The sequence below is a fragment of the Capsella rubella genome, unplaced genomic scaffold (assembly GCF_000375325.1).
Source record: "Capsella rubella cultivar Monte Gargano unplaced genomic scaffold, Caprub1_0 scaffold_6, whole genome shotgun sequence".
In the NCBI taxonomy this organism is placed as follows: Eukaryota; Viridiplantae; Streptophyta; class Magnoliopsida; order Brassicales; family Brassicaceae; genus Capsella; species Capsella rubella.
Genome location: NW_006238918.1, coordinates 9,038,250 through 9,050,911, shown reverse-complemented (window position 1 = coordinate 9,050,911; position 12,662 = coordinate 9,038,250). Strand labels below are relative to the sequence as shown.

At 34.8% G+C, this 12,662-nt stretch overlaps 3 protein-coding genes across 3 annotated transcripts; 2 read left to right on the top strand and 1 right to left on the bottom strand.

The window, feature by feature from the left end:
* Nucleotides 1-38: 38 nt before the first annotated feature.
* LOC17884121 (ferrochelatase-1, chloroplastic/mitochondrial) lies at nt 39-2,797 on the bottom strand. The gene is made up of 8 exons (XM_006287593.2): nt 2,557-2,797; nt 2,124-2,433; nt 1,791-2,036; nt 1,552-1,655; nt 1,324-1,450; nt 1,078-1,230; nt 885-985; nt 39-718 (listed from the first exon to the last, which is right to left on the bottom strand). The coding sequence occupies exons 1-8, from the start codon at nt 2,622-2,624 to the stop codon at nt 397-399; spliced, it is 1,431 nt and encodes a 476-aa protein (XP_006287655.1). The 5' UTR covers nt 2,625-2,797; the 3' UTR covers nt 39-396.
* Nucleotides 2,798-4,937: 2,140 nt separating this feature from the next.
* LOC17883016 (probable protein phosphatase 2C 72) lies at nt 4,938-6,686 on the top strand. Its single transcript, XM_006290056.2, has 5 exons — nt 4,938-5,199; nt 5,323-5,586; nt 5,801-5,918; nt 6,002-6,225; nt 6,329-6,686. Exons 1-5 carry the CDS (start codon nt 5,014-5,016, stop codon nt 6,530-6,532), a joined length of 996 nt encoding a protein of 331 aa, XP_006290118.1. The 5' UTR covers nt 4,938-5,013; the 3' UTR covers nt 6,533-6,686.
* A 1,189-nt stretch (nt 6,687-7,875) lies between these two features.
* LOC17883969 (myrosinase 1) lies at nt 7,876-10,688 on the top strand. Its single transcript, XM_006287388.2, has 12 exons — nt 7,876-8,049; nt 8,168-8,228; nt 8,342-8,403; nt 8,501-8,576; nt 8,667-8,832; nt 8,929-9,184; nt 9,276-9,388; nt 9,472-9,692; nt 9,787-9,821; nt 9,906-10,005; nt 10,096-10,198; nt 10,288-10,688. Exons 1-12 carry the CDS (start codon nt 7,876-7,878, stop codon nt 10,544-10,546), a joined length of 1,626 nt encoding a protein of 541 aa, XP_006287450.1. The 3' UTR covers nt 10,547-10,688.
* The last annotated feature ends 1,974 nt before the right edge of the window (nt 10,689-12,662 follow it).

Sequence of the window (12,662 nt, the reverse complement as noted above, 5' to 3'; positions counted from 1 at the left end):
AGATGATGCTTTGGACAGTTACAGTTTGAAAAACAGGAGAAAAAATAAATAATAGAATTTACTCCTCTCCTCATCTCTAAGAGGAACGTAGCACTATGTTTTGTAGGCTTGTAGCTAAATGCATCATCAATTTGAAATACATCTAATCCTGTCTCTTCCTCAAGAACTTTCTAGTAACCCTTCTCATTCTTTATTCCAATCCTCTAAGTTTATTTCTTAGTCAAATTTAATATATATAGTCCAATCTATTGAACTACTCAACCACATCAGCTTAGAGCTGATGTACTAGTACTTCAAAAGATTGGACTATATACATTGAATTTAACCAAGATATGTCTCCAAGAAAAGACTAACACAAAACCGAATTTTCATCGGAAATCCTATTTAAGTTTCTTTCTAGATAATATGGTTCCTGAAAGCATGGAACATCTTTGGGGAGAGAAGCAGTGCGAAAGCCAGAATCGAACCAAAGAACATCTTGACAATGTAACTGAAAGCATCTGACGACTCACTATCTTCTGAGACCACTGCGTTTGGGTTCGACATTGCTTCTGCTGAAGGAAGAGATTCTATCACTGCATCAGCCAAGTCGGTGATGAAAGATGGCGTGAGACCTAGCGCTGGAACCCGCCCCCAGTTCTCTACCCCTGACTCCAGAGCTAATTCCCTATACTCCATGTCTATCTCTTCAAGAGTCTCAATGTGCTCACTCACGAAACTGAGATCCAAGATTGGAAAGAAAATTGAGAAAGCCAAAATGGTTAATAAAGAATAGAATCAAAAGATAATATCATTAGATCGATTTTTTTTTAATGACTGGGGCTAGGGAAGTATCTTTGTCAGAACACAAAAATGAGGCAAGGGATTATTATATTATCTCTCACCTGACTGGAACGGCTAGTAGACTCTTAACACCACTCTTACCAAGGTCTACAAGAACCTCATCAGTGTATGGCTTCAGCCACTCAACAGGCCCAACACGACTCTGGAAAAGAAAGGATTTGCAAGAATCAGTTAGAGGGTTTAACACAGAGAGGTACTGCTAAACAACTTTTATAACATTTGATATGAACAAACCTGGTATGCCAATTTATGGTCGTTAGGAACTCCTCTGGCTTTTAGCTCTTCCATTATCAAGTAAATACATTCTTCCATCTGCTTCTGATATGGATCTCCAGAATTCTCTACGTAGCTGACTGGAACACCATGGGCACTGAAGAATATCATAACCTGTATCACACAAAAAAGGGACCAGTTTAACCAGTGTTTGGGACTAGAAATGTATAATGAAGGAGGAAACCCAAAGGGGAGAAATTACTATACCTCCTTAGGATCAGAGAATGTTTGAAGTTCTTTCTCAATGAGGTCGGCCATGGAATTGACATAGCCTCGCCTTTGGTACCACGACTGTATGATAGCAACAGGAACTCCAGCTAGGTATGGATCTTTCCTGAATGATAATTCATGTCAAGGGCCATTCATGCAACTAAGATATATCTTGAAAACATATAAATAAGTATTCGGTGAATATGCTTTGTAGCTTACACAAACCTGAATAAGTCTTGGAGAACGCGGATGCTTGAACCCGTCGTGGAGATAGAATACTGAGGGTACAATGGTAGTACAACAAGTCTTGTAATTTTGTCCTTCTTTATCTGGTTAAACATAATTAACTTGGTAAGATAAACATAACTAAGAAACAGGCATAAGCAACTCATCACAACTAAGAAGGAGCCTCTGATAATTGTTAAGCTGTGAGGAAAAAGAAAAATTAGAATGTTAAAATTCACCTGCTGAACAGCTTCCTCAGTGAATGGATACCAATACCGCATCCCTACATAGACATTAGCAGCAATGTTCTTCGCTTGCAACGCCATCTGAATAGCATCTGCTTGCTCATCAGTTATTTTACGCAAAGGAGAGCCACCACCAATAGCAGCGTACCCTTCTTTCGATTTCGGAGCACGAACTACAGATATCAATTTCGCTATAGTACCTTGAAGAAACTGAAATGGTCTAGGTAGCCTTATAATATCCTACAACAACACAATTACACGAATCAGCATTCCAGACAACTCTAAAAACTCCAACACAAATCAAAATTGCAAAGTCGAGATTCTCACCGGATCAGCAAAGAGATTATACAAGAAAGGTTGTACATCATTAAGAGTTTCAGGGCCACCTAAATTCAAAAGCAAGACACCAATCTTATCTTCTGCAACATGAGAACGTGCTTTAACTGTTTTAACATCATCAAAAGAAGAGTCTCCAGCTACAGAACGAGCTTGCTCAAAAACATTCGTCTTAAAACTCAATCCACGGCGCGTGATCGCAATAGACGACCCTTCAAGTTTCGATTCCTTGTTGAGTCCAAAAGATATCTCCTTTATATCACATCGAACCAAAGACACAAACTTTCTCTGATAACATGACCTGGGCATACATAAAAACCAATTGATCAACAAATCCCAAACAAAATTCTCAATCTTTGATCAGTTTTCAAATCAAAAATCACGCTTTGAACAAAACCCAGAATCGATTAGAGAGAACCCTAACCTTGGAACTCTATAACCGTTACGCTTCACAAGAGGATTAAACCCAGATGATAACGCCGTTGCTTCCATAGCTACAAATGTCACAAATCGATTCAGAGAGAGAGAGAGCGAAGAATTCGAAAGGGGTTGCGGGGTTTAGGGTTTTGATTAGGTCTTTAAAAGCGAGAGAAATGGAAGATCACGATTCACGAAGGAAGACGAAAATGCGAAGAAGGTCTGGTTAGGTAAAGGCGAGACTTTTCCATTGAAGCAGGTTAGGCGTGTTTGGTCAAAGTTTATACGTTTGCCTTATTGGGTCACGATACAGTTGAAACGGCGACGTTTCACTAACAAATTTGTATTTTTCTTCTTCGAATAAAACCAAAACTGAACCGGTCAATTACTGATTCATACGTATATATACCTAACCAACTTATAATTGCTTTGTTCTTTTTTACCTGCTGCTACTTAATCAAAATATTTACATAATAATTATTATAATTCTGTATTATAATTTTGTTACGACATGCGTAATTTTTGTAAATAGAATCTCTAACTTTGACTATGTGATTGATATAAACAATATAAATTTGACAAACTATGTATGTATGAAAGACTCAATGACGAAAAATAACGAAAGCTGATTTGAAAGAAAGATCTATAGAGGTTTGGGCTACGTGGCCGAACAAATGCCACTTAACTAGTCAAAATAATTTGATACCTAATGATAGATAAATATAGATACTAAAAATTTATATAGCCATCCTAATAATCTCAACTTGTCGGAAAATGAAGTGTATGCTACTCGTTTTCTTTGTCATCTAGATTTTTTTTATTAATATTATTACGATAAAATATTTGAAACACAAACTTAAATTTACGGAAACAAGATTTTCCCAACATCTAAAATTTTATCTAAAATATTATTTATAAAAAAAAAACAGACGACTAATACTAAAAAGCTAAAAACTATATAAAAATCCTACAAACCGGACATACCAAAATATAAAAAACCGACATAGATAAAAAATAAATTTCAATTTTTTTTTAATTAATAAATATCGAAAATGTTTACAGCCAACTTCAATAATCCAATTTTTTTGTTAAAATGGTAAATTGTCGAAGAAATAACTATACTAAACTTTTCGTAAAATAATCACAGTGTAGCGTTTTATTCCATTATTTTGCTTAAATACTCAAATACTTTCACTGTCAAAAGACTCAAACCATGTCGAATAATTTGTATTCCAAAATTTGGAAAAATAGAAAGTCACGATGCCATATGATGAAAACTAGATCAAAGCTTTCCATTTACTAACCTCTTTATATGGATGTTGAGATTGATGATGGGTATCAAGTAGGACACGTTACAACAACTGAGTATTCAATGAAAGAGAGCTATGCTATCCAAAGGAGGAGATTGATGGTAATCATCAATTGTAAACTTAAATCATTTTTATTTTTAATTAAATATTGAGAATTTTTGAGAAATACCCTTTTTGGTGTACCTTTTTTAAAAATACCCATTTTATCTATCCATTTTCAAAAATACCCTTTTTTAAATATAAAAATTTATAAAGTTTTATATAGTTTATAAGGTACTTCTATATAATAACTACTACTGCGAGATTCGATACAAATTTTAAAATGTTTAAATAGTTTTAAATCGTTTTTATAAGTTTTATAAGGTTTTTAAAAGGTTTTTAAAAGGGTTTATACGGTTCTTATAAGGTTTTTATAATTTATTTTTACGCCATTTATGAAAGGTATATAAAGTTTTATACACATATAAAGGTAATTTGTGTATATATTTATAAGTTTACACACATATTTGGATAAATTTCAATATTTTTAGTGAGTTTTTTGATAAAGTTTGAAAATGGGGTATTTTTAAAAAGAGGTATATGAAAAGGGGTATTTTTGAAATTCCCCCTTAAATATTTGCTTTCTTAGCCAAAGAGAATAATTGCAATTTGTAAAATATTGAATATGAGTTGTCGATACAAACTCAAATTCAAATAAATTAGTTTGTCTATAACTATTGTGTAAGATATTTAATTACTAAAATAATCTGTAAAATGTTTGACCAAAAAATAAAAGAATAATCTGTAAAATAAACAAATCGAGGTATGAATCTATAAGTAGAATGTTCTGTCAAACTAGTGGCAGGATAAGAACTTGCCCTTTCAAGCCAAACACAGGCAACATAAACGTTTTATATGTATTATTACAGAACATACAAGTCAACGTATATACATGTCTCATACGATTCATACCATATAATAAATTCATTTCATTGACACTTGGAACTCAAGTTGGTGCCACGTAAACACTAATATTGTTATTTATAGAAAGTCAGCTTTATAAGTTATCTAATCTTCTTCACTTTCAAGAAAAGGCCTATTCAAATCTACGATCCGATATTAACATAATATTCTGTGTGACTTTGGTGAGGATTTGATCAGATTTGGTCATATACATGGGTCATTGCTTTTCGTTGCCGTCTTCATCATCGGAGATTCATGAGGAGAATGAGCATGGTGATGGTAATGCGGTTGTGTGTTATGGAGAAGATCATGACCTTATGGTTCATCATCGTCTTGGTTCCGTTTGCTCTATACAAGGAACCAAAGGACATAACCAAGATCATGCTGTTCTTTACCTGGTAAGAGAACTTCTTGATTTTTCTTTGTTACTATTCTTTTTCTATAAATCGTTATCTAAGTATTGGGGTAGATAGATATGAAAATCCTAAAATTTATTTGAGTATAATTGTTTAATCCCTTAGGGATACGGGACAAGGGATACAGAACTATGTGGAGTGTTTGATGGGCACGGCAAAAATGGACACATGGTGAGCAAAATGGTGAGGAATAGATTACCATCGGTTCTGTTAACACTCAAGAACCAAGAATCTAATGTTTGTGAAGAAGAAGATCATAAATGGGAAAAAGCTTGTTTCACTGCCTTCAGACTAATTGATAGAGAGCTTAATCTCCAAGTCTTTGATTGTTCTTTTAGTGGCTCTACTGGTGTTGTTGCCATAACTCAGGTACATTTATTTTCTCTGTCTTTCGGTAACATTAAAGGTTATACAGAACTAGCTTGTCGCCGACAATACTAGACTAGTGTCCGGTTTGGTTTTCCCTTGGTAACACACCAATATGGACCAAACCATTAAAAAGTTAACTATTATGTTTTGGTTTCTACTACCACCATTCAGAACTTTTTACTTTAGCCGGAGATTATTGGAATTTTTTTTTTAGGGAGATGATCTCGTGATAGCAAACCTTGGTGATTCAAGGGCAGTATTGGGGACAATGACCGAGGATGGTGACATAAGGGCAGTGCAGTTAACATCTGACCTAACACCTGATGTCCCTAGTATGTTTCTTTTAATTACTCTTTTCTTGTTTTGTAACATTATAGGGTTGATGATACTTAGTTAGCAAGTTCTAGCGTTTCAGGTGAAGCAGAGAGGATCAGGATGTGTAAAGGTCGTGTTTTCGCAATGAAAGCAGAACCGTGCAGCCAAAGGGTGTGGTTACCCAACCAAGACATACCAGGGTTAGCCATGTCAAGAGCTTTTGGAGATTTCAGGCTCAAAGACCATGGAGTTATTGCGGTTCCTGAGGTCTCTCGATACCGAATGACTTCTAAAGACCAGTTCCTTGTACTCGCTACTGACGGGGTAATTGCACAGATCATGATTCAAAATACTAATTTCCTATTTTTTTTTTCAGTTTAAAAATTTGGAATGAAACTCATTGGTGTTTAATATTTCGTCATTTCAGGTTTGGGATATGCTTAGCAATGATGAAGTTGTATCGCTAGTATGGAGTTCTAGAAAAAAGCAAGATACGGCCGCTAAATTGGTGGCAGAGGCGGCTGAAGCTACTTGGAAGAAGAAGCTTAAATCGACCAAGATTGATGATATTAGTATAATATGTCTTTTCTTACAGAACAAGGAACAACTAAGTTGTACCATGCACACTTGAATGATCATAAGATATATACTACGCTATATATGATGTTCGCAGAATTGTTATCATAGCTAGATACTGCTGAACCAAGCACAAATCTTAGAAAACTCAATGTAATTTTGTAATGTGACTATTGACTTATAATGGACACTAAATATTTTTGTAGTAACATGCAATATGTGGGTTTGATACCACTTGTTAGAAAGCAATGACACTATTATAAACCGTCAGAATACAAATCCTAGTTACTGAAACTTGTATATATGTTAGGGAAACTTCAATTAAAATTTCATCAAATATGTCTAAGTAAAATAGGATTATAAGATAATAATACTTATATACTACTACCTACATGAAATTAAAGGTCTTGTTTCAAGGTCAACAAATCTCTTCACTGGGCCATATCGATCATCAACGGCCAGAAAGTAATGATGTGAATAAGAATACCCAATAATAAATATGATAGTTTTGGTTACTAAAAGCATGCCTTTGTAGCTGTATTATACATTAAGTGATATCTCTAAAGAAATGTACACTCGAAATAACGAATTCGAATCTCGACGTTGGGTAAGGAAGGGAGTAGTCTACATGATCCTCTAGGCAATCATGCACAGAAAAAAAAAATAAAAAAATATGAAGATGATTGTTCTGCATACATATGATAAAGCACCTCTCCAATATTTTTAATAACGATAATATAAAGTAAAAGTTAATTGATTTTTGGATAGAGAGCCTCTAGTTTCATGTGATAAAGTATCGACCGGCCGAAGTGCATATAGAGATTTGCTGTGACTGTGAGCGGTGAGAGGCTCGTGAATGAAATGGCCTACGATTAATGTAAATATTATTATTATTTTTATCTTAACAAAGGCATTTTTACTCTACATTGAAGACTTGATCATATTTCAATAACAATATGCCGTCAGTTCTAACTCCAATTAGTCCAACTTAAGAAGCTTTGGACATATATAAACTACCACGAATCTTGATGCATACATACATTTCTAGTATTGTGAGAACGTTCAATAAATACAATCGTGTTCCGGTAAGGAACACATGTTAAAACATGTTCTATAGAGATATATATCGATAGTAATTAATTCACAATTATGTGAAAGAATGCCATAGTACTTTATAACAAAAGCAGTCTGGAAAGTGGAAACAAAACAAATAACCAAAGTGTTAAGCTAGAGTAAAGCAAACTCACAGGATTTATGTCACGTAAACCTCTCAAAATGTCATGTGCTAAGACAAGGTAATGCATGCATACGCCACTCTTCTTTACAAAGGCTATATAAACCCTAGATTGGCACAAGGCTTCCATGCAACACAAAACATAACAAACTACAAAATTAACCATGAAGTTTCAATGGCTCGCCTTAGTTTTCCTATTAGCCATGGCGACTTGTAAAGGCAAGGAAGAGTATATTTGCGAAGAAAACGAGCCATTCCATTGTAACCAAACTAGCCGTTTCAATGGTAAAAGTTTTGGTGACAAATTCATCTTCGGTGTAGCCTCTTCTGCTTACCAGGTATGTAATTAACAAATCACACATTGCATTGACATACAAAAATGTTGACGTTAAGAGGAGCATTCAAAATCAATAAAGCTAATCCAAACGTTGCATGTTTGTTTCTCTTCATTATCAGATCGAAGGTGGCAGAGGTCGTGGAGTTAACGTTTGGGATGGATTCACTCACCGATACCCAGGTTTGTTGTATTCATGGCTTCTATCTATTAAAGCTTACATATATATACGAGAGGAATGTTGAAATATACATTTCTATATATTCATAGTAATATCTTTAATTTTCCAATATCAGAGAAAGGAGGAGCCGATTTGAAGAATGGAGACACTACTTGTGACTCATATACGTATTGGCAGGTTAATTAATTCATCAGTTTATACTGTATATGCTAATACACTTAATGAATTATCTATTAGCAATGTGTGGACTGACACGAAATTGTATGAATTGTAGAAAGATATAGACGTGATGGGCGAACTTAATGCTACTGGCTACAGATTCTCCTTAGCGTGGTCAAGAATCATTCCAAGTAACGTTATACATTACTGATCCATGTTATACATCATTATAATCTATTGTAATTTGATTTGGAAGATTAATATATGATATATATGAGCAGAAGGAAAGAGGAGTAGAGGAGTGAACCAAGATGGTATTGACTACTACAATGGTCTCATAGATGGCCTCATAGCAAGGAATATAACGCCTTTCGTTACACTTTATCACTGGGACCTTCCTCAAACACTACAAGATGAGTATGAAGGTTTCTTGGACAGAACCATCATGTATGTCATATACACTACGCTTCTTATCAAGAATCATGAAAAATACATATACAGATTTGATCTTACATTAATGAAATGTAACTATAATATGTGCAGAGACGATTTCAAAGATTTCGCGGATCTATGTTTCGAAAAATTCGGTGATAGGGTAAAGCACTGGATAACAATCAACCAGCTTTACACTGTGCCTACACGAGGATATGCAATAGCAACAGATGCACCTGGTCGATGTTCTCCTAAGATTGATAAAAGATGTTACGGCGGAAACTCCTCAACCGAGCCCTATATCGTTGCGCATAACCAGCTTCTTGCTCATGCCGTGGCCGTGGATCTTTACAGGACGAAATATAAGGTAAGGTTTCTATTTGTAGAAAGTACTATAGACTAATGTATCAAGCAATTCTAATTAAATCATTGTTGTGTATAAATATGCTTGACCATAGAACCAAGGAGGGATGATTGGACCTGTGATGATAACTAGATGGTTTCTTCCGTTTGATGACACTCAAGAGAGCAAAGACGCAACTGAGCGGTCTAAAGAATTTTTCCATGGATGGTATATTTACATCCAAGAATTAATGTAATTAGTTTTAATATATACATATATATAAACTAATGAAAAGTATACATGTACGTCAGGTTCATGGAGCCGCTAACACAAGGTAAATACCCACAAATCATGATAGATCTTGTGGGTGATAGGCTTCCGACATTTAACGAGACAGAAGCCAAACTTGTAAAGGGTTCATATGATTTTCTTGGTCTGAACTACTACGTAACTCAGTACGCACAAAACAATGACACGATAGTTCCTTCGGACGTACACACTGCTATGATGGATTCAAAAGCGACTCTCACAGGTATATATCACTCTATTCCCACACACTTAGTTACAACTTTTTCCATATATATAATATTTTGTGACCCTTGATTATTTCATCCTTGTGCTTGTAGCTAAAAATTCAAAGGGTGAGGCTCCTGGTCCAATGGTAAGCATGATTCTAACCCTATTTGTTCATTTATATTTGTTATGCATTTTTTCTAGTTTTATAATATATGATTACCTTTCTCAGTTCAATGCAAATACTTATTACTACCCAAGAGGCATTTACTACGTAATGGAGTATTTCAAAAACAAATATGGTGACCCTTTAATATACATCACCGAGAATGGTTAGTTCTAGTTCTATTACATCTATATAAGTTATTACAGAGTTGGTCCAAGACATTTACACAAATGTTGTGTACCTTTGTTCATGTTAGGAATTAGTAGCCCCGGTGATCAAACCTTTGACGAGTCTATTGCCGATTACAAGCGGATTGATTATCTATGTAGTCATCTCTGTTTTCTCCGTAAGGTCATCAGGTGAATAATGGATACTACTCTTCTTCCATTGATCTTTATATACATATCAACTCGTACGCCTTTAATGGTACGTTGTTCTTGGTTTCTAGGGAGAAGAATGTCAACGTGAGAGGATACTTTGCTTGGTCTCTTGGGGATAATTACGAATTTTGCAATGGCTTTACCGTGAGATTTGGACTAAGTTACGTTGATTTCAACAATGTCACTGCTGATAGAGACCTCAAAGCATCTGGCAAATGGTTCCAGCAGTTCATAAACGTTTCCTCCAACGACCCTGCGGACCAAGATCTCCTCAGCTCAAGCCTCTCTTCCAAGAACCGTGATAGGAAGAGCCTCGCGGATGCATGAAAAGACTCAAACCCTCTTTATAATGTTCATCGAGATCATCTTCATGTTTCTTCTTTCTACAGCTTGCTCCATAGATAAGGAGCTTTTTTCTACTGTACTGAATAAAAGATGATCAATATCAATAAATACTTTTTCATTACTACATTGTTTTGGAAAGGAAATGAACCTAACTAACAAAACAAATCTGATCAAAAGGCTTAAATTAAAACACAATTAAAGTTTTATTTATAAACCAATTTTTTTATTTATTAATACTTTTCGTGGGTCAACATTATCATGATATGCAATCATGCAAAGTTTGATTTCATATTAAACCACAAACCTTCTAAATATATATATTTTTATTAAAAAATATCAAATTAGGAAAATCTCTTTACAAGTTAATAATTATAATTTATCGATAAACTGATAAATTTTCACGCTTTTCAGTGATTTTTATGAATCGACCAAAAATTCCATGAGTTAGCAGCATGTCCCGCTTATCTAGCCGGTATTTGCTAAGTTTATGGAGCTAACTCACTATAGCTTATATATGGCCCGACTCGGTTTTTCAAAAAAATGCAAGAGTTTTTTTTTTTGATAAACCTTATCGGCTGATCCGGTCAGCCTCGGTAGAAACACACCAAAATGTTTCAGAGTAGACTATTTCCCGAAGGGCCCACGATTCTTATAACAAATGAATGATATTATTGCGCCTTTGTGGTTTAAGTTTATCAGACTAAAACTAGAGCGATCATGAAAGATGATACAATGGAGAGTATCCGACCAATCTCGTGTGTTTAGTGTTTCCGAGAACGCCACCACAAAATTCGGTGCAAAATGAAACTGTATAAAAGAGTAATGGCAAACCAGAAATGATATGTTTACTGGTTTCTATTTGTTCACCGTAGAACATATTGTTATTGCCAACCACGTAACGAAAATAGAGTGTAGCATGCAAATATGAGTAACATGCGATGTGACCAAATATGTAGTGATTCGTATGGAGGGGGTTCTCAAATACAATAGTAATATTTTTTTATTATTGAGAAATATTATAATAATAACAACCAGTACAAATAAATAATATCGTCACCAAATGAAAACAATAGTCTCATGATAGAGTATAAATATATAGATATATATAGAATATTCAAAATATCATATCCTTTAGATGCTCATTGCAGAGCCAAAGATAAGAGCCGCGACAGCAACAACGAACGAAGGCAGAACCACACCGGCTCCTGAAGTAGGACTAGGTGCAGGAGACTCCATTGGTTGAGCAGAGACGATGGTAACAGCAACGTAAACCATCACAAACATGAGAGGAACAAAGCAAGATTTGGCAATGGCCATTTTCTCAAGTATGGGTATGGTTCAAAGTGTTGCAAGTTGCTTTAGCTTGAATAAGAAGAAATGAGATTGTTGTGGAGTACTAAACTGAAGTGTGAAGGGTTATATAAAGAGGTCGGGCAGACATTGTGATCGGTTAGGGCAGGCTGCCCGAAGTGTTGTTGTTTTTTCCAGCCTAACACGTTTTTGGTAATCGACGGTTTGGGTTCGATCCACGTAGTTTCGAACATCTTTGAAAAGGTTGTTTGGTTTCTCAACTACAGTTGCGGCGCCGTTTGATTTAGGAGTCGGTGAGCAAATCATATAGAAAAGTCTTATAAGCTGAGCAAACGTGCAAAACTGATGTTGATTTGGTCGTGGAACCACACAAGTAATAGTTTATGTCGATTAGATTTAGGGAGGTTTATTAATAGCCTGACATGTGAAGTCCATAAAATTGATTGGTAGTGCACAAAACAAAGAAAGAGAGTGTTGTCATAGATGAGACATTATTAGTTAAGAGTACTTGCTTCAAACTAGTCTTGGTTTAAAGTTTTTTCACACGAACTTTAATATTTTTCTAACTTTTTTTAAATATATATTGGCCATGACAATAAAACAGTTTAGATAAAATTAGAATTTTTTATCAAATGTATATATTAAAAAACTAAAACGATAATTATTATAAAACAAAATTTTAACGACAAGTGTAATACCAAAATCAAATCAATATTAGACAATAAAACGTTACGATGTCCAAGTAAAGATTGTAGACTATTAATTATCAAACCTTTCAAGATGTTCT